Source organism: Suricata suricatta, chromosome 13 (genome assembly GCF_006229205.1).
Source record: "Suricata suricatta isolate VVHF042 chromosome 13, meerkat_22Aug2017_6uvM2_HiC, whole genome shotgun sequence".
Taxonomy (NCBI): Eukaryota; Metazoa; Chordata; class Mammalia; order Carnivora; family Herpestidae; genus Suricata; species Suricata suricatta.
This window is the reverse complement of record NC_043712.1, coordinates 60,217,287-60,239,576: the sequence shown is the minus strand read 5'-3', so window position 1 is coordinate 60,239,576 and position 22,290 is coordinate 60,217,287. Positions and strand designations below refer to the sequence as shown.

At 40.7% G+C, this 22,290-nt stretch overlaps 1 protein-coding gene across 1 annotated transcript in view; it reads right to left on the bottom strand.

The window, feature by feature from the left end:
* The window catches only part of GLDC (glycine decarboxylase), an 89,350-nt gene that overhangs the window by 2,915 nt on the left and 64,145 nt on the right, over positions 1–22,290 (bottom strand). The window contains exons 17-23 of the mRNA XM_029919355.1: positions 20,020–20,145; positions 18,472–18,621; positions 17,131–17,243; positions 15,591–15,732; positions 12,992–13,103; positions 5,225–5,320; positions 429–601 (exon numbers count right to left, since the gene is read on the bottom strand). Of these exons, the coding sequence (XP_029775215.1) occupies positions 429–601; positions 5,225–5,320; positions 12,992–13,103; positions 15,591–15,732; positions 17,131–17,243; positions 18,472–18,621; positions 20,020–20,145 (912 nt within the window). The remainder of the gene's footprint in view (positions 1–428; positions 602–5,224; positions 5,321–12,991; positions 13,104–15,590; positions 15,733–17,130; positions 17,244–18,471; positions 18,622–20,019; positions 20,146–22,290) is intronic.

Genomic DNA, 22,290 nt, shown 5'->3' with positions numbered 1-22,290 from the left:
CAATCAATTGTTCTAAGTGAAAACTGCACTAGAAGAACTTGTCTTTAACCAGAGTTTTTAAGTAAATAATCTCACTAGAGTGCATCAAAGAGAGACATCTAAGACTCACCCAGCCAGCTAGGTAAGAACCCGTCAGCCCCTGCACCCTCCCTTGGCAACCAGTTGGGTTGCATGTGGTAGGTATACCTCTCACAATGACAAAACAATTACATAAACAAAACATATCTCAAAACATCCACATTATACTTAACTGCTACTGAATTCAAGATTTAAACCTGCAAGTAATGAATTTTCTCTTCAGAACAATGGTCTTATTCTAGGCAAGAATAATATCTTCTTATGAGAGTTCAGGGGTTACTGGTACACTGTCCATACCCCAATCTTATACTCTATGGAACACTTTGGATAAAGTACCAATGTCTACGCACCTTCAGTGGATTGACCCTGGGGTCAATGCGGCCCTCCTCAATGTCAGCAATCTCCTGCCGAATGCTGATCATGGCATCACAAAATCTATCCAGCTCTGCCTTGTCTTCTGACTCAGTGGGCTCAACCATGAGAGTTCCTGCCACTGGCCAAGACATGGTAGGGGCATGGAATCCTGCAAAGGAGATAAGGGAACTTGTGTCACTAACTTTGACCTCCCTGATTTGTAATTTTTTTTTAATGTCTATTTTTGAAAGAGACAGAGTGTGAGTGAGGGAGGGGCGGGGAGGGGGCGCAGGGAGAAAGGGAGACACAGAATCTGAAGCAGGCTGCAGGTTCTGAGCTGTCAGCACAGAGCCTGTCACAGGGCTCGAACTCACAAACCATAAGATCATGAGCTAAGCTGAACTTAGATGCTTAAATGACTAAGCCACCCAGGCGTCCCTGACCTCCCTGATTTGGGAGAAATTATATATGTATTCATCTCAGCAAGAAGAACTTAGGAAATAAATTAACATCCAACAAGAGAGGATCAGTTAAGCAAGTTTTACAGCGTATCCATATAATAAATATGCAACTATTCAAAAGTATGTAAATTTTTATTTGTTAAATTTGGTAAACAATAAAAACATTAAGTGAAAAGGGCAAGCTACATAATGATATCCCATTTTTATGAGAAATGACAGTTTATATATTTTTAATAATTTAATTTTTTTTTATTTTAATGTTTATTTTTGAGATAGAAAGCGTGAGCAGAGAGAAGGGGCAGACAGAGGATCTGAAGCAGTTTCCACACTGACAGTCCTGACAGTAGTGAGCCCGATTCAGGGCTTGAACTCACAGGGTAAATCGAGATTCTTTGGGTTTGTTTGGGGTTTTTTTAGAATCATCTTATAATGCTCATGTATTACTTGCAGTTAAGAGAAATTAAAATATTATAGACTATTGAAAGTTAAATAAAGTGATAGCAACCATAAAGAAGCCTACTAACCCCATAAAACAATGAGAAAACTGAGGTTTGGCCAGTACATGGAAACCCTTTGCCTTTACTCAGAACACAGGCTGAAGGTGTTTTTGTTTCCAAAACTTTTCATATGTAAGATGAATGAACAAGAAATACTCAAGAGAGAGATTTCCTGAACAAAAGCCAAAACCCTTTTCCCATTTCTTGCTCTTTTTCTGTGAAACTGTAAAATATGAAGAAATTTAAATGGTTCCCCAATTGCATAATTACATGGAGTGCTTCAGTGTCATGCCTGCATGCCTTAAGGGATTATCTTCTCAACATATTACAAATATTTTCAAATGGTAAATTTAAAGGACTATAGAGTGAACACCCTTATACCTTTCACCTAGATTCTATAGTAATGTTCTCTTTCCTTAATCACATATCTGTTCATCCATCCATCTTATTATTTTTTAAATCTTTTAATGTTTATTTAGTTTTGAAAGACAGAGAGAGAGAGAGACAGATCACGAGCAGGGGAGGAGCAGAGAGAGAGGGAGATACAGAATCTGAAGCAGGCTCCAGGCTCCGAGCTGTCAGCCCAGAGCCCAACGTGGGGCTCGAACTCACAGACCATGAGCTCATGACCTGAGCCAGTCAGAAGCTTAATGGATTGAGCCACCCAGGTGCCCCAACCATCTTATTTTTGATGCATTTCTAAGTATGCTTCAGTCATCAGTATACTTCTCTCTTAAATACTTCAGGATGCATATCATTAACTAAAATTCAGTATCTGCTTACATGTATTTGTGATAAAATTTACATACAGTAAAATGCACAAATACTAAGTTTATCGTTTACTTAGTTTTGACAAATACACAGAACAGTATCAGTCAAACAAGAAAGGGATTTAAAAAGCTCATTCATTACCCATTAAGTACAACACCAATTTCATGGGTGAGCAAATTCAGCTCAACATATTCTGTTGTGGTGATTCCCATATCCAGAACCATCAGAGTTATCTTGGGAACACAGATTCTCTGGTCCTGAACCTGATTCAGGAAGGCCAAGGTAAGGCTCAGAAATATGTCTTAAAACTGTGCAGGTGACTCTTGTTACTTGCTAAGTTTGGAAAACTCTTCCCAAAGGCAGTGTGCCCCACATTTGGCTGTTAAAGATACTGATTACAAGGCCCCTCCTCTGGAAATTTTAATTCAGTACATGTGATTAAGACCCAGAAGCTGTTATCATTCTCAATTGCTATTTTTCTACTTAGCCACTCATTCATTCATCTCTCAATTATTAAACACATTTGAGGTACTTACTAAGTTGCTAGACACCTGTAAAAGTCTAGGCTTAGGGCAACTGTGGCAATCACTCTATCAAACATCATAATAACCTCCTAGCCCATGCTCTCCCTCCCTGCAAATGCTGCTGCTACAGTCAGATATGTGATGCAGACCACATGTCCCAGAAGTGACGGTATAGTCTGTCTGAATCTGCCATTACTTAGCCATTAGCCAAGAGGCCTAGTCAGGTTACAGGAGCAACCAAGAGATTTTGAAGAGGTAATTGCTAATTTCATTAATGAAAACTTTATCTAGCTTTCCCATTTATATTTAGCATAACTCTGCATAATAAGATCATGCATTCAAGAGAGAAATGAGTCACACATGTGGGATTCCCAATATGATGCAGTAGTAAAACTATTAAATTATTGAAGCTTTCACTTTCCTTATTAAAAGAGGTTATCCTAGTTATTAAAATTCAGATAGGACTCCACATCCATTGAAAGGCAAACTTCTCACCATCTCTGCCTTTCTTAGAATTGAAGCATCCTTGGTATTACTAATAATGCCACTAAGAATGTATTTTAATTAGGTCTGTGCTAAATGAACATCCACTAATTCATAAAGGGCCTGTATCTTTCAAAATTCTTCCAAGACAATAGATTGTCTTTATGGAACCAGCATGTGCCTTTCTTCATCTATAGAAGCAGCTGGAACGGGTATGCCATGGCTGAGGTGGTTTTAAAATTCAAATGCCATTCATCTAACACTTCCATAGTTTACTTGCTCTACTTTCTTTACCATTACATCAACTCACCTCTTCATGGACTCCTATCTTTACCAGAAATGGGATAGGAGTAAGAATTTACTAGAAACATAGGCAACTAAACACCAAAACACCCCAAATAATCCAATTAAAAATGGGCCAAAGACATGAAGAGACATTTCTCCAAAGAAGACATGCAGATGGCCAACTGATACATGAAAAGATGCTCAACATAACTCATAAGAGAACTGCAAATCAAAACTACAAGAGGGGGCATAAGTGGCTCAGTTGCATAAGTGTCCGGACTCGGTTTCATCTCAGGTCATGATCCCATGGGTTCATGGGATCGATCCCCACCTCAGGTTCTGCACTGACAGCAGGGAGCCTGCTTGAGATTCCCTCTCTTCCTCTCTCTCTCTTTCTGCCCCTCTGCGCAGTTCATGCTCATGTGCGCGCACGCACACATACACTCTCTCTCTCAAAATAAATAAGCTTAAAAACAACCACACGATATCAATGCACACCTGTCAGAATGGCAAGAATCAAAGACACAAGAGACAAGTGTTGGAGAGGATGTGGATAAAAAGGAACTCTCTTGCACTGATGGAATGCAAAATAGGGCAGCCACTCTGGTAAACAGTATGGAGGGGCTTCAAAAAGCTAAAAATAGAACTACTCTACCCCTACAATCCAGCAATTACACTAGGTATTTACCCAAAGGATACAAAAATACTGATTTAAAGGGATACATGCACCCAGATGTTTATAGCAGCATTGTCTACAATAATCAAATTATGGCCAGAACCCAAATATCTACCCACTGAAATGGATGAAGAAGACAGCATATATATCTAGACACACATATACATGCACAATGGAATATTACTCAGCCAAAAAACAGAAATCTTGCCATTTTCTATAACATGGATGAAGCTAGAAGCTAGAGAGTATAATACTAAGCAAAATAAATTAGAGAAAGAAAAATACCATATGATTTCACTAATGTGTGGAACTTAAGAAATGAACACAAGCAAACAAAGGGGGAAAAGAGAGAAAAAGGCAAATCAAGAAACAGACTCTTATCTAGGGAGAACAAAGTAATGGTTACCAAAAGGGAGATGAAATAGATGGGAAGAAAGAGTACATTTATCATATGAACACAGTATGTATGTAAGTGTTGAATCACTATATTGTACACCTGAAAGTAATATATATTAACTATAATGGAATTAAAATTTAAAACTTAATTAAAGGGACACCTGCATGGCTCAATCAGTTAAGTATCTGTCTTCAACTCAGTCATGATCTCGCGGTTTGTGGGTTCAAGCCCTGCATCAGACGCTTGCTCAGAGTCTGGAACCTGCTTCAGATTCTGTGTCTCCTTCTCTCTCTGCCCCTCCCCACTCACAATCTGTCTCACTCTGTCTCTCAAAAATAAATAAATATTTAAAAATTAGAAATAAATTTAAAAGATGCAAAGAAAAAAGAAACACAGGGAACAAAAACCATTTTCTTTGGGACTTTAAATTTTATTAACTGTAAACTTCTTTTCTTGAATGCCAAGGCATTCAAGATGCATGATTTAATATCTTTTGAAGGGTAGTACCAATGCAGTCATAGGGCAAGTTTTTTCTCTCTCACTTTGAGTTTACCTAGAATCCTGTACTTGCCATTTATCCTATGGATCACATTTGGGTTGTGTCTCGAAGAAGTTGCCCATAGCCAGTGTGGGTACATATGTAAATGTCAAAAACCTGAGTTGTCCTATGAGGGTTTTTTCCCCAGGGTATCACTCACCATAATCCTGGAGCCTCTTGGCCACATCCACAGCCTCAACATTTGCAGACTTTTTGAAAGGTCTTGTATCCAAAATAAATTCATGAGCCACATAACCTGTTTGGGAAAATTGTTTCACGTCGATTACCATCAGCTTGTTTTACCCAAGCAAATGTACAAATCAACTTTGTAACACATATCAACAAGGACCAAGAAGCCATGGCCACTTGCTAAGTTTATAGTTGGGAACAAAGACCTCATCTACTTTTATGAATAATTATAATTATAGGGGTGCCGAGGTGGCTCAGTCTGTTCAGTGTCCAACTCCAGCTCAGGTCATGATCTCACCATTTGTGAGTTTGATTCCCACATTGGGTACTGTGCCACATACGACTGTCTCCCTCTCTCTCTCTCTCTCTCTCTCTCTCAATCTCTCTCTCAAAATAAATAAACTTAAAAATTACTTTAAAAATATAAAGATAATTATAATTATAAAATATAAAAGTAAATATAAAAAATTCTTAATATGTCAAGCCAGTGTGTTTGGTCCTCAGTGCACCACACACCCTTGAGGCAAGAGGCTGATGGGAGGTGGAACTTTGATGCCAAGGCAACACTGCTTGAATATTTGACTGAGGTTCCTGGGGATGAGATTCTTTCACCTCTGATGATATAAAATCTATTTGCAACAGTTAAACATGTCATCACAGGCCAGACCCTTTTATACAAAATATTTCTAGAGACAAAGATCTACTGATACTGTTCTCTGTAACTCTGCCACAGCATCAAATAGCTGTTTCTTCTGTGCAAATGTAAATATATACTGAACGTATATCTCCAAGGCACATATATAATTGTGTGAGATTCTTCAAAGGGGCTTTTGAGGTTTTGGTTTCAGGCTTAAGGCTGAATTATTAGCTGATTATTAGAAATCAGGGCTGTCAAACAGCACACCACAAGTGGCAAGAAGCTCATGAAACCAAAGTCCCTGGGAGTTAGTTCACTTTGCTCTAGTTTTTAAGATGATTTCCTCTCTAAGCCCATGTCGTAACCCGATGGCCAGGCCGCTAGTCCCGGATCGGCTATCCGGCTATCGGCTATCGGCTATTGGCTATCGGCGACCAGCAGGGCGGAGAATCGTCCCGGGTCCTTTTCCTGAGGGAGGGAGAGAAAAAGGGGACAGGAGAGGGAGACACAAAGAGTAAAGACAGAACTCACGGTTCTCCGATCAGGCAAAAGAGCACGTTTATTCAAAGAACTGTTCTTTATATAGTCTTCAGGGGGGGAAGACAAGGCAAGCTGACCTAGGCAGGCTACAGAGTCAAATGCATATCAAAGAAGCGCCCCGACTTTGCCTCAGCAATCTTGGGGGATGGAGAACTAACACTGAATACGGTTTTGATCTTTTGTGTGCCTTGGCCACTCAGGTCTAGCTCAGCAAGACAGTCGCCAAAGTTATTTTGACCAGGAAATGGCAATCTCCAGCCTCCAGATGCAAATCTTGTTTACTGGCCCACTCAACAGAGTGATAATCCTTGCCTGAGGCAGACAGAAAACTTGGCGGCCCTCGACAGGCCCAGGTCACTATTTACCCAGAACAACCTGTTTGACCCTTCAGCAGGAATAAACCATCAACTAAGTCAGCATTTTCATAAATCTAGAACGTTTCTGGGGGCTTCCCAAATTCCATATCCCAAAATCCGATGAATTTGCTTCTAGGAAAGATGTGTATATGAGACAATAATGTACTCTTTCCTAAATGACTTTCCTGACTCTCAGCAAACAAGGAATTACTTACAGATACATGGGGCAGACATAAACTCTCAAGCCTGAGAAGAATAACTCCGGTCACTAAACAGCCTCTGAAATCATCTATAACTGTTCTGCTTCTTATGTAATGAACCAATAAGAAAAGGACTGATTTTGTGAGAAAATAAAGTATGAGAGCCTCAAGCTTTAAATATACTTTCACTGAGTATTTATAAAATATTCAAACAATGATGGAAATTAAATTTGTGAGGAGTGTGATTCAAAAGTGAAAAGTTACCTTCATAGGTAGGTAAAGTCAGGGGCAAAGAGTGCTTAAAAAGAATGCCCAGTTGGAATGTTGGGGGGCGGGGATGGGTTGCAGGTGGGGAGGAGGTGGAGATCATTTAAGTCCAGGAATCCTGAATACCCAGTTATCCCTCTTCCATTTGGGGAGCCCAGCCAGACTCAACCTTTGACCTTTCTTCTCTGAGTCTCTGGCAGCCCCCAGGCTCTGTGACAGTGACACAAGAAAGAAGACTAATGAAGCTCATTGCTCTGAAGGACATTCAGTGGGCAGGAGACGAAGAGGAGACAGACACATGATGGAGGAGAGGAGTCGCTCTTGCTGGCAGGCGGAGGGCTGTCTTCCAAGTTGAAGTTCAGACACAGCTAAAAGGCCCCATCACGCGGAGCTCAGCCCAGCCCAGCACGGCTAACACAGAGACTACATCTGCGGTGTCCCCACCACAGCCAGGCGGTTTGGGAAGAGCTCCATTTCTGAAATGAGGTTCAGATGTTATTTTCTAAATCCATATTCTAATGTGTTCAAATGGAAATGGTAGAATTTTAGCATATCTCTCTACTTGAGTCCCGAAAGGGCTGAATTTGAAATTTGGTGGCTGTTGGAGGCTAGATTCCAAGATGTTTGTTTGTGTTTGTAGTTTTTAAGGAGAAAAGATACACAAACCGTCTGTGGCATGTGGTGATTCAGGGCAATCTGAGGTAGAAAATGTATGCACTGATCAGCACAAGGTTTAATTTTTAATGAGTAGGTATTTCTGCTGGGCCTAACCATGGCTATAGCTGAGCCTGAAAAGATACCAAGGAGCAAGGAGAAGAGGGGTAGGATGACGGAAAAGCAAAATAAAAGTGGCTTGGCTCTAAGCTTGGAACACCTTTCCTTCAACTCTTATCCCTAGAATGACTACCTAGAGATATGTGGAACTCACTAGCTAATTACTCTATAAAGCTTAGGTGAACAAGCTTAGTCAAGCTTTTCAGTTGCAATCCAAGGACCTGATTTTACAGAATCAGAACTGAATGTTTCCCTGGGAATGAGGTTGGGTAGGCAGAGCCTCTGACCTAAGAAGGGACACTTCCTTGCCTGGGACATGGAAGACCATTCCACGAAGCCCATATCTGCCCATAAAGTCCACTGGGAAACCAATACTTAACAGAAATTTCCAGGCAGCCTTAGGTTCGTCTGAGGTCAAAAGGGGATAGGCACTGAAAAGATTAAAACATAAATAAAACACTGGGATAGTAACAAAGTTGCTGCCTCTACTAAAAAAACTCCATTTCCCTCAAACAGTAAGATTGGCCTCCCACAAGAGTAGACAGCTGCGAATTTTTTAAGCTCCTCCTTTGAAAACATACCATCTTACCTGAGGTAATTCCTTTCATTTCCTGTCCTAAATACTACTGCTTTTCCTCCATTCCAATTCTTGCCTGTCACTCCCTTGCTTCACAAAACCATAAGCCTCAACAGTTCAGCTGGTGTTTTCGAATCTCTCAAAGAAACGGTTCATAAAGGGAAGCCTGGAGTTCATTAAAACTATTGCCTCATAGTCATCTGTAATTCCAAAGTCTTATATAGAGCTAGTAAATATGATTAAGATGAATAATGGTCTTCTAATATTGCCATTAGACATGTTGGTTTATTAAGAACATTTCTATTTTGGGCCCTCAGGAGGGACAGTGATAATTCTACTTTAGGTCTGAGAATAATGTGTTTACGAGACCAAATGTAAACAATTTTTGATTTCATGAACTTTGGGATTGGGTGACAAAGTCTGTAATCACCAATATATCTCTGCGTGGGATGAGAAATACAATTAATTATTTGATTCTGCGATAAAATGTCAAAACAAATGGAAACTAGATTTATCATTTTGTTCTGCAAATCCCCTAGGACTGAGACAGTCTTTGTTTTCAAAGCAGTCATTCAAACGCTAAGCACATGGTTAGGCATTTACTTGAGAGACACTTGTTTGTTCATTTGCCTCTCTCCTGGAGTGCCACCAATCCCCACATGTAGTCCAGATCACATGCACTCTTGCTTTAAAAAATGACAGTTTGCATTGAACAACTCTTTGAACACATTAAAAATCAGTGAGTTGTACACTTAAAGTGGGTGATATGTGTGATATGTGAATTGTCTCAATGAAGTCGTCAAATAAAGTTAATCACAAGGAGGTTTCAACTACATTAAAAAAATAATAAACATGGAGCGCCTCGGTGGCTTAGTCAGTTAAGCGTCTGACTTCGGCTCAGTTCATATTCTTGTGGTTCATGAGTTCGAGCCCTGCATCAGGCTCTGTGCTGATAGCTCAGAGCCTGGAGCTGCTTCGGATTCTGTGTGTGCGTGTCTCTCTTTCTCTTTCTCTCTGCCCCTCCCCCACTCTCTCTCTCTGTGTCTTTCTCTCTTTCTCCCTCTGTCTCAAAAAAAAAAAACATTAAAAAAAACTTTTAAATAATAAACAGAGGGAAAAAACCTGTAAACCCTGTCAGTTAAAACAAAAATATCATTTTTCAGTCACCAGGTTGGGAAAGATATTTTGGTTTTGGTTTGTGTTTCTTTTTCAGCCTGGCACTTGGTGTTCACTGGGCCCTAGTACAATGGTTACTTCGTATACTCTTAGTGTGAAATAAATTGGTACAAAGTACTTGTGGAGACAAGCGGGACACACGTACCAAGAACTTAAATGCATTCATACTCTCTGAGAAAATAATTTCTCTTCTGCAGCTCTAACCTAAGGAAATAATCAGAGATGTCTTTAAAAAATCTAAGTAAAAGATATCCATTGCAGCATATTACAGAAGCAAATGACTAGGGGGAAACATGATAGAATTCCTAAAATCCTGATGTATCCATACAAATGAATCAATGTAGCCTCTTTCAAAGAACATTTTAGGATATGGGAAAATGATCACATTATAAGATAAAATTAAACAGGACACAAACTACTCGTAATATTATCTAAAAATAAGGAGGATGCAGCAAAATATTAGTAGTGGTTATGTCTGCTTAACAGAATCATGAATCATTTACATTTTCTTCCTCAGATTTTTAAATTTCCAAATTTTCCATACACATTACTTATACAATCAGACAAAATAAATACTTGAACTAATCCTGAAGCCCAATACATAACAGGATGCATTTCACAGAGCAGGAGCTATATTTGAATTAATTAGTAGCTCTTGTAGATTCTTTAATACCCACTACAAAGCATTTTATTGTGTTGCTTAGAGACATATTGCCCACAACTTTCTTTCCTAATCTCTAGGGAGCATTCCTAACCAGAGCTTCTGGTTATTTAGTTTTTTCCTATTTTCAAACTACAGAACCACGCCTTTGGATACATCTTTTTAAGGCAAGACCAGCCTTTAAATTAAAGATGACAGATATAGATGTATACTCTGCTTGAGCTGGAGAAACCAAGAGCCAAAGAAAGAGAGGCCTCATTCCTGTGGCCCAGGGTCTGGGCATACTACTGTCTCTTGGCTCCAAGCTCCAAGTCCCCATCTGTCCCTGCTCTCCGACTCTGTGCTCACAGCCAGTGTGCTACATGTCTACCTGGATCTTAGTGCCATCTCCTTTACCACCCACATGAATTGTTCCCCCATCTACTATTCCCTCCACTGTAGCCTCACTCTCCCCTCATCAAAGCCTTTTCTCTGGCAGTTTAAAATCTTCTTTTCTGATTTCAAAACAAAACTACATCTTACTGACGGAGCTCCCACATGTACCCCTGCTTCACCACCAAACTCCCCCAAACCATGAATGCTCTCCATTCTCCTCCCCTCCCTCAGTCCATTCTCAGCTCATTGTGGTTTGGCATTTGCCTTACTATTTTTGCTCTAATTCTTTCAAAGGTGACCAAAGGATTCCTAATTATTTACAGGCAATTGTTTTTAAGACTCATATCTGAACACCAGACTGTCTCCTGCTGTGCAATACATTTGTGCTGGGCTGAACACGATGCCAGGGATGGGAGCTCAAGAATGGAACCAGGCACTGTCTTTACCCTACAGGGGTTCAAGGTCTGATGGACAGAGCCAGACAACAAACTGAGTGGGAGAAATCCTCAGTAGCACAGGGAGCCAAGCAAGAGGAGGGAGTAGTTCTCTCGACCAGAAAAGAGAGGCTTCAAGGAGGAGGGAGGCCAGAACAGAGGCAGGCAGGACCAGGAGGGCTTTCTCTGGGGAGCGATGCTGTGACAGGTGCTGCAGGGCATCTACAGATGCATCAAGCAGGGAGTCCTCCCTTACTGGGGACCCCTGTGCTCATTCCACTTTTTTGTTTTTTAAGTTTATTATTTATTTTGGGGAAGAGAGAGAGACTGCAGGAGAGGCAGAGAAAGGGGAAGAGTGAGAATCCCAAGCAGGCTCCACATTGTCAGCACGGAGCCCGATGCAGGGCTCAAACTCACGAACCTGAGATCATGATCTGAACTGAAATCAGGGGTAGGCCGCTTAACCAGTTGAGCCACACAGGTGCCACAATGCTCAACCCTCTTAAGGTAGCCATCTGCTTGTGTGGCTTTACTCTGATTTCTCAAAACTCTTTCCTTGCGTTTCACCATTTCTAAGAGATTCTGTGCCCAAGACAAATTTCTGCAAATCTATCTGGCTACATCCTCTCCCGTCACATCCAGGATGATGACTTGGTTCCTCCTCCTCCTATTCTCTCCATTGTACCTCTATTATAAGCATAAGAGGCTTACATAGAATTTCACTTCACATTCAATTAATCAGTAACTAAGTCGTATTGATCCTACTTCTAATAGGATATTCTTCCCCTGCCATTTTTTTAATGACTTTAAGCTTCTCTTAATCCTGTCATTCCCCTACTCAAAAATCTTTCATGGCTGTCAAGAGTAAAGTCAAGAGCCTTCCAAGACTTCAAGTCAGCCTCTCCAACTTCATCTTCACCTGCTCTCTTTCCTCCTATTCTATCCATCAATCAATCACCACCCCCATAAGCGTCTCCAACTTCATCTTCGTCTTCTCTCTTTCCTCCCAATCCATCCATCAATGACCCAACAAGCAACCCACAACCTAGACAATTCTGTCTTGTTCCAGTATCTGTTTATTGGGGCCTGATATTCTCCCTTCCAGGCACATCTCAAATGTCTCCTCCCAGAAGGCTCTCCCAACTATTATGCACTTCCTTTATCCAGTCTGAATTAATCCACTCTTCTGGATCCATTACCATAGCACTTTGAGGTTAAGAGTGCGTGGTATTTATGTATACAACTTCAAGTGCTGTGGGCTCCTTGTTGACCTGGGCTGGGTAGACTAACTGCATCACATAGCTTTAAAAATAGTGATACTCCTAAACTGTTCACTCAATTGAAGTTATTTCCAATAACTATGCTTCTTCTCTGGTATATGCAAAGAAACAGAAGTTCCCTACTCACTGCAGAAAACATTTACTAGGTCAAACCTGGCCAAGAATAAAAACCAAGGTGGGGCGCCTGAGCAGCTCAGTAGGTCAAGCATCCGACTTTGGCTCAGGTTATGCTCTCACGGTTCATGAGTTCAAGCCCCACGTCGGGCTCTGTGCTGACAGCTTGGAGCCTGAAGCCTTTTTCAGATTCTGTGTCTCCTCTCTTTGCCCCTCTCTCTGTCCCTCCCGTGCTCACACTCTGTCTCTCTGTCTGTCAAAAATAAATAAATATTTAAAAGAAATTTTTAATAAAAGGAAAAAAAAAGAAAAAACCAAGGTGATTGTAGACTATGGTTGTCACTTGCCTCTTGCACCCCGGAAAAGGACTCTGTAGTGTTTTTCTAATCGCTTGGCCATGTAGTTGGCATTTAATATAGCAATTTCTGTGGCCTGTTTAAGGCCTTTGCCTCCCATCATCTGCAACAGAGAAAAAGAGTCATCAGCCATAGAACAGGTAAACCCAAGGGGCACTAACAAAAGATATGCCCAAGTAAATCCCACCAACAAAGGAAGTCAGCCCAGTGTCAGTCCCAACAAAGATGTCTTCCAGTTTTCTGATACTGAAATAAATTTTGATTTTCTCCTTTCAACATAACTTTATATTTCATATAAAATTAACAAAGTAATAACAAAGTAACAACAAGAAACAAAGTAACAAAGAGAGGCAAAATTGATTGCTAACTATTGGGTTTTCTAAAGAGGAAAAAGAATCTTAGACTACATGCATTTGGGAGAGTTTTTGTTTGTTTACTAGGAATTTGAGATTATCTTGATAATTGCTAGGAATCTCATAGGATATTGACCAAAATCCCCACTGTATCAATTTTGTATGGTTTGTCTTCTAGTTGACCATAGTCAGGGTTATTTATGTTTTAACAAGCCAGGTTTAATCTTACCCTTTTTTGGTGGTTCCTAGGTCCTTATGATTATACTAGGTGAACATCATCGCCAGCAAAGAGCTTAAACTCAAGGCTGCACCAATTTTTATTGCCTACATTCTTCCCAGAATACCTCATGTATGATGAGGGCTTGATATGTATTAAGTACATAATTAATATAAAGCAAATGAGAAAGTACCAAATAAAATAGGGACACCAAAGTCCAAAGTAAGCAGAGGACACATCTTGCCAGGCTGGACAAAGAAGGGTTCCCAGAGTAAGAGTTAGTACTTGAGTTGAAATCTACAAATGGGTAGAATTTGATGAAGCAAAAAGAACAAGGAAGACACTCCAGCTGAGAAGAATGGCCAAAACCAAGTGTAGCAGCAAAGGCACTTGGTTGCAGTCTGGGAGTTACCATAGAGGTTGGTGGGCTGTGATAACATCCAAAGCCTGGACCCTTTGCCACAAAGAATTTAGATTTGGTTCAGCCAGCCACTGTCTCTCAACTCCTGCATCAGAGTCACTTGGAAGTTTGATGGCCAAAGCCCTGCCCTCCATATGCTGAATTTTATTTTCTCTGGGATTGGGCCTAAGCATGTGTATTTGGGGATGAATCCCCTAAGAATTCAGTGTAGGATAGTAAGACTGAGCAGCAGAGGCAAAAGGAAACCAGAAGATAATTTGGGATCTTCGGTAGAATCTTGCAGTCTTGTAGGGAGTGTCCAAGATGGGCTACAGCAGGGAAAGAAGGTAGTTCTAAAGCCCAGGTGGCAAGTAACAGCATGAAATAAAGAGAGGGGTCAAGGTCAGAGAGGTATTTTAAACTTTACTTTATTTACTTCAGTGTTAACTGAGGTTCTGTCTGGTATTCTTGACATATGGCCAAACCAGCCTAGGGGCATTTACTTTCTATATGTGGGAAATCATCCCCAACCCAAACACATCCATAATAACCTAGGTTTACAGGATCTAGGGACCAAAAGGAACTTGGGAATAAAATTCTGTTTCCAAAGAAGCAGACCTTTATTATGATTGTTTTTGTTGTTACTGCCTGTAAAACAACTCAAGTATCATTTTAAAAAGCAGGTTTTAGTCTCCGGAGTACAGAATTGTTGTTACCGCTTTCCAGAAAGTTTTCATTAAGAATCATAAATGCCGCACTGTTATCGAATGACAGCCAGTCCAAGAAAGTCCTCCAACATGATTTGCACAGCTGAGTTTTAGAGTGTTGTTTCACTAGAAGCCACCTTCTTTAAAGGAGGGAAGACAATTAGGGAAGGCTGTTCTAATTAGCCACTGAACAAGTATTCCTGTCCAATGTAAAGTCTTAGCCCAAGAGGTGGACAAGCCAGTTTGAACAAATGCTATATAAAATAAACTCTGGTTGTAGGTTTTTTTGTTTTGTTTTGTTTTGTTTTTGTTGTCTTTTTTTTTTTCTTTTTGTGAGAAACACAAATGAAGGAAAGCTGTTCTCTATCAAAGTCTAATTACCCCCAGAGAATTACAGTCCACAGACTCTAAAGGGCAAAGAGCTTTGGGAAACCACCAAATAAGCAAATTTCTGCTACTTTTTCATCTTATCCTTCAGGCTCATAAGAAATCTAAAACAAAATGAAATTTATTTCTAAAATTTATCCTAGGATTTCAACCATCTGTAATAATTAGTATGTGCACTGTTTTTCACTTGCTAGGGGCTATACAAATCCTACAGGAAACCAAATGATGTAACCAGAATATCCATATGACTCATGGAACTTAACTCTGTCTGGAAAAACATATCTGGTATGTCAGTTTCTCTGATGTTAAACCCACTATGAGAGCTCAAAGGAAGTAGCATAATGAAGAGATGAAATAAATTTTAGCTGATCTCTTTAAGTAGGTTTCTTCCACCCAGGTCAGTAATGTTCACTGTACTATTATCTCAGATCATGGATTTCTTAATTTTTAAGTCAAGAAGGAAGTCCATGGTCTTATTTTCCCATCCACATGTCACATTCCCCACCAACACAGTCACAGGCCTCACCTTAATGTAAGCCCATGAAATGGGCAGGATGGAACTGGAGCCCCATGGGGCTGCGCTGACAGTACCCACAGGCCGGTCATCCTCACATAGTTTTACCGAAATGATCGGATGATTCGGCAGAAAAGGAGCAAGATGCTTCTTCCTGTATTTTTTTTTAAAGACAAATTCAGAAGATATAAAAAATATCCAAATCAACCAAATACGCAAGTGCCAGGCCCTCTCAGGAAGCTCTATTCCTAGCAGTGAAGGGACTTGATGCCTGCTAAGAGACAGGTATTCAGGAAGTGTTCCTTTCTTCTTCCTCCTCACCAGACATCAGTGTCCCAGCGGCTCACCAGAGAACTGTGGCAGAGGATTTGGCAGAGGTAGGCAGCCATGAAATAGCTTGCGGATCCATGGCCTTACCAGATGTGGGGACTTCCCTGCCCCATGCCACAGACCCTTTCCCAAGGCCTCTAAGGGTACTGCTGAGGAGCCACAGGGGCCTACACATCAGAGGCCAGCACATGAACTTCACTCCACTGCCTCCCCCACAGCTAAGGCACTGAGGTGTCCCCACATACTGTAAATAATGATTATCAAAAAGAAAAGCAGGAAAAAGCAAGAGGGCCAGACTCCCAGCAATTTGAAGACTGGGCACGTTGGTCCATTTTTAGAAATCTGAAGAAACTCAGGACATGGCTACTCAGCATCATCTTCACAAGATGATTCAATTTTGCAGTGTAAAAAGTTATCAGTGGCTGCACGATACTCCTATTTAGTGCTGTTCTGGTCTCATTACTCAGATGTAATCAGAGTTCAGGCTGCAAAGCATTCAACACCTTATATCCAATTCACTGCTTTCTTTCCCTCCCTTCCTTCCTTCTCTCTCTCTCTCTTTCTTTCAAACATTTAAGTTCTACTCTTTCAAATTTCAATTATACAATATAGTGTTATCAACTATAATCACAGAGTTGTACATATTAGACATCTTATGGCTGAAAGTTTGTACCCTTTACCAACCTCTCCGTACCCACCCCCTGCTCCGCAGCCCCTGGCAAGCACTTTTCTACTATGAGCTCCTTTGGTTGTTGATAATTCACTTTCAATGTAATCCACAGCTGATTTCCTTTTTAAAAAGAACAGGAAAGGGGAACCTGAGCAGCTCAGTAGGTTAAGTATCCGACCTCTACTTGGGTCATGATCTCATGGGTCATGGGTTCAAGCCTCATGTCAGGCTCTGTGCTGAACGCTCAGGCTCAAAGCCTGCTTCAGAATCTGTGTCTCCCTCTCTCTCTGCCCCTCCCACGCTTGCACTCTCTGTCAAATATAAATAAAACACTTAAAAAAAAAAAAGAACAGGAAAAAACAAAAAAGAAAAACGTCTTGGAAGCCTAAGTTATCACCCTTCTCAGTGCATGTCCCCAGCCCCTACAGGCATACTAGATATGAAAGGTGTCCATGACACTTGAAGACCTCAGTGAGAACAACAGCAAACTTGAGGCCATTCTTTCATTCTCAGTCTCCAAAACCATCCTGAAACAAGCAGCTTGGAACTCACACACCGATGGGCCCCATGCCGGGACCACCTCCTCCGTGGGGAATGCAAAAGGTCTTGTGAAGATTTAGGTGTGAGACATCAGACCCAAAATCTCCAGGACGGCAGATTCCCACCTACCACAAAGGGAAAGAACCAAAAACAGAAGTCAAGAGCTTGAAAGGGTACTCTGGAAAGGAGGCCATGCTGTTTGCTACACCCGCTCCCCTCAGAGGAAAGTTAGGCAGAACTGTTCACAGAAACGTTCTTAATACTAGCCGGGTTCTGCAGTCAAAATCTAGCATCCCATAAGCAGCCTGGCTTGTGGTTTCTATGAAAACAGCAATTGACCATTTAGCCAAATTTAGATTTCAAAATACAGATTTGAATATATGGTCAATTCCTAACTTTCCACCGCAAGAGGGAGGAGAGGAAGCATCACAAGCAAAAGAAAGGGAAGTACCTCCTTGCTGGAAAACAGACGACATTCAGCCCAACAATGCTACCTCCCCCTGCAAGACTGGCTTTAAGAAGTGCCCCAAAGGAAGAGATTGGAAGGCTACCTGATAGGATGCTGAGCCAAGGGAAAGGAAGGAAGGCTGACAGTTTTCCTGAGACTACCCTAATGCCAACCACAACAGGAGTTCCTGCCATTTAGGCAGGGCTAATTTTGAATTGGCCAAACTTGAAGAGTGCATTCCTGCACTCTTAGCAATAGACAATCTGTCGTCAACTACACTTACAAAGGGAATCAGAAGCAAATAAAAGCAGAATGAGTTTGAAATGGTAAGAGCAAAACAAAACAAAAAAAAACAATAACCCAAAAAAACCCATAATCACAACAATAATGACAAAGAAGTTAATAAAACTCTGAAAAATGTTAACACCTTCTGCTCCAATGGCCCCTACAGCATTTGCAGAGAGGTGCCCCTCCCCCAACACAAGTAATCAGGATTGGCCCTGCAGGGACAGAACCATTCAGCTATTTTACACTGATGAAGTTGAAGCCAGATTAAGGACTTGTCCATTGCCATGGGAGATCAACATCTACCAGTGGCTAGAACTTGGGTGAGTTCCCATAGGGAGTCAGGTGACCTTCATAGCTGTAGCACACCAGAGAGATCACACACTCTGACATTCAGTTTATTCCCTGCTTCTTGTCAACCTTTTTATCTCTCCAACCTCCCCTATTGTGCCCTTCAAATCTGATCTCAGTGAAATTGCAGTACTTTCCTTGAAGGTGGCAATAAAAGTCAACCTCAGTTTCTGAATTCAGTATCATGTTTTAAGACAATTGTCAAGAAATCAGAGAAAAATAATATTTTTCTGACTTTTTTCTCAGGGAGTTTTTCTTCGGTTGCTCACCTGTGCATTCATATTTGCCCCATCTAGATAGACCTGTCCTCCATGTTGGTGGATCAGGTCACACACATCACCAATGTTCTCTTCAAACACTCCATTGGTAGATGGGTATGTAATCATGATTGCTGCCAGGTTTTCCTTGTGTTTATCCACCTATGGGATAGAAAAAGGCAGAGGGAGACAAAGGAGGAAATGTTTATTGGCCAAACCCTTGTTTTTTACCTTAAAGGATTAGGAAAGATGATGTTTTGGTCTTTTCATTTCTGGTATTGTCTCAAACTATGATGACAATAAAATCCATTACTCCTTTCTTAAGTTATTCCAAAGAAACAATGAAATCCCTTCAGGTCAAGTCTCCATGATCAAGACTAAAGAGACTGTTTGGAAGTTGTTTGGATATTTTGGGCTCAGTTCTCCTAGGTTTTCCTTTGGTTTTAGTCATCTCAATAATTACTTCAAGTCTTTTTGGTTTCAGACATGTCTGTTCTCACAGTTAATCTCTCTCTGCTCATCTTGCCATATCCACCCTTATTCCCTTTCCCTACTATTCTGTTGAAATTAGAATTCCCATAAGGAGTGTTCTGCTCTCATAAAAAAGAAGTCTCCCTGATGTTTCCTTTTCACAGAAAGCAAACATATATATAAAAGGCATATTTCTGGTGTTTTGGCCAGTGAGTCAGAGCAAGCTCATGTGGAAATTAAAAAAAATTTTTTTAAAGGTCATATCCTATATTGGGGAAACTTAGTAATTACAAGTATTGCCCCAGTATTTCTGTTGGTAAAAACTTTGTGGGTTGCTGAAAGGGTGGGGATGGTTGGGAGACACTAGCAGTACTGTGTGTTTTCAGCTTCCTTTGATGGCAGTTACATGAAGTTCTCAGTCTCTATGCCTAATAACCCCGACAAAAATCACATTGCTATTCAAATGATTTCTTTCCCTCTTAAGATGCAGCCTCCAGTCCACCAGTGGAAAGCAGATACAGTTGCTAGGCAACCTCTTCCTGGAGGTTGGGAGGTTGCAGAGTGGGGGTTGGTGTTGCAGAAAGGAGTGGAATGCTGCCCAAAATTCAGCAGGTAATGGCTGGACAGTCACACACATTCACCCAAAACAAAGACTGAAAAAAACTGTGACTGTCTGTTTAGTTATTAATGGGAGAAGAAAGGTAAAGGTTAGGCAGAAGGAAGCAGGCAGGCCCTGCAAGCAGTAGCTTTACTATGATCATGAATAATTCATTCCATTTCTTATATATGCTAAAATTAAGAGAATAGGATTTCAATTTAAAGGACCTTGTCCCTGTTGGTGAAGGAAGAGGTAAAGTAGACTATGTTCGGTTTTATTCTGGACCAAAAATGTGACTATGGCTTTTTATTTTTCTTAGAGACAGTTAGGTTTTCGGATTTTATGCCATTTTCCCCAGAACCATTCAGGAGGAACTGCAGTCTTTTAATTAGAATGCAAAGAAAGATAATGTTGGTATCAACCATCCAGTTCCTTCTCACCACCTCTTCTCAACCTAGATCTCTCCCATCTGTGTAGTGGAAGATGAGTACCATGGCCTTGAGGTGAGCTGTGTCGATATTCCCATATTTATCCACTTCCACAGGCTGAATCTTCATGCCTGCCATGTGGGCACTTGCAGGGTTGGTCCCATGTGCTGATTTTGGAATGAGGCAAACCTTAGGAATGGAATGAAAGGAAGGAAGCAGAAAAAAATAATTGCCAGGCTATTCATGAGAAAAAAAATCCTACAACATGTTTGAAGCACAGATAAAATAGGCACTGCATACTTTATTTAAAGTGATCATAGCACCCTAAATCTGCTATGATTTCATTATTGCTATATTGTAAAACAATGACCAAAAGGGCAGGTTCCATTTGAATCCAAAAATATTGCTCTTTAAAGATTCCTGTAGTGGCTCCTAGGTGGCTCAGTCAGTTAGGCATCCTACTTCGGTGCAGGTCATGATCTCACAGGTCATGGGTTCTAGCCCCGCATCAGGCTTTGTGCTGACAAGCTTGGAGCCTGAAGCCGGCTTCAGATTGTGTCCCCTTCTCTGTCTGCCCTCTACCATTTGTGCTCTGTCTTTATCGCTCAAAAATGAATGAACGTTGAAAAAACTTTTAAAGACTCCTGGAATATTAACCAGCATTCTCGTCCATTATCTCAGCACACCAAAAAACAGGTCCGTGCTTATTCTGACTTTGTCTCAGTTATAATAGGTAGAAAGTATCTTATAAGAACATGAGATTGGAAGTTAAACTCTAGGACCCGAGTGACCACATCACAGCTTCAGTGCTCTACTTGGCTTTGCTGAGATCCAGGAGAGATGATAATAGTAGACGTGATTCCCAGGTCTTCCTATGCTGATTATGTCATCATTTACTGGATGCTTACTCTGTGTAATGAATTGTTAGTTGTCATGAAAATCATACAGCAACCATGAAAACCTATCAACCCTTGTTCCGTGCACATTAACAATGCTGGAAAATGTATAAACACTTGCCCTAGAAACTCAGGGTATTGCTTCAAGTGGAAGAGGTCAAGGGAAAGTGATTCAAGAGATAGAGCCTAAGCTAGCGTTTACAGATGAGTTGAATTCTTACAGAAGGTGGAAGGTGGGTACAATTTTAGAATTCCAAGATTTAAATAATTTTCATTTCCTCCTACAAATCATGTGAACACAAGTGAACACACATGCTCTGATAGATCTGATGATGTCACACTGCAGGAAAGTGCATCACAAGAGGTTTTACCAAAAGAAAGCTATAAGGAGAAACAATGATCACCCTGAATATAATTTTTTTAAATCCAAGAATCAACATTGCAACCCATTGAAGAGAAATGGATGGGCACTATAAAAATGGGCTTATGGAGAGAAAACTTTGCTTAGCAGGTGGTTCCTCAAAAACAGCAAAGGTGTCTACTTAGGAAACGTGCATGACTACACAAAGACAACTGTAGCCGTAGGCAAGTGTCACTCTTCTGTTGACAGTTTGTGCATCTTTTGAACAGTTACTCATCTTATGCTGGTTATGCAGTGTTGTACTCAAACCCTTTTTCTTGTTTAAATGTTTCCCTATTTTATTGAGTTTGATTTCTCAGAACCAAAGCTAGAGTCACTTGTCCATTCCCATAAGGTATTTTTATTTTACCAAAGGATCTTCGGAGTGATGGCAGGAAGGGGCTCCAAGCTGAGAAATGCAGGATGCCTCCAAAGAAGCAAAGAAACATTTTCTCTCATGGATTCTCCACAAGGAACCAGCCTTATCAATACCTTGACTTTAGCCAAGGGAAACCAATTTCAGACTCCTGCACTCCATAACTGAGAAGATAATTTTTTGTTTTTTCAAGCCATTAAGTTTGTAAGAATTTGTTACAGCAGCCACAGAAAACCAATACATATCCTGATATAAGGAGAAGAAAGAAAAAAGTCTCAGTGGTCTTATCAGTGACTCATTTAAATGTTGCTATTATACATTTCTATTTTTCTATGTAGAATTAAGAAACTTTAGTTGTTTTTTTGGGAAATTTTTCTAATGTTGCCTTTTCTTCACTTTTATTTATTTTTTAAAACAATGCTGAACTTTTTTTTTTTGTTTTATTTATTATTGAGACAGAGAGAAACAGAGCAGAGAGAGAGGGAGACACAGGTTCCAAAGCAGGCTCCAGGCTCTGAGCTCTCAGAGCCTGATGAGGGACCTGACCTCACGAACTGTAAGATCATGACCTGAGCTGAAGTCGGCCGCTTAACCAACTGAGCCACCCAGGCGCCACACCTTTTCCTCACTTTAAAATCATGAGGTCACAGGGGCTTGGGTAT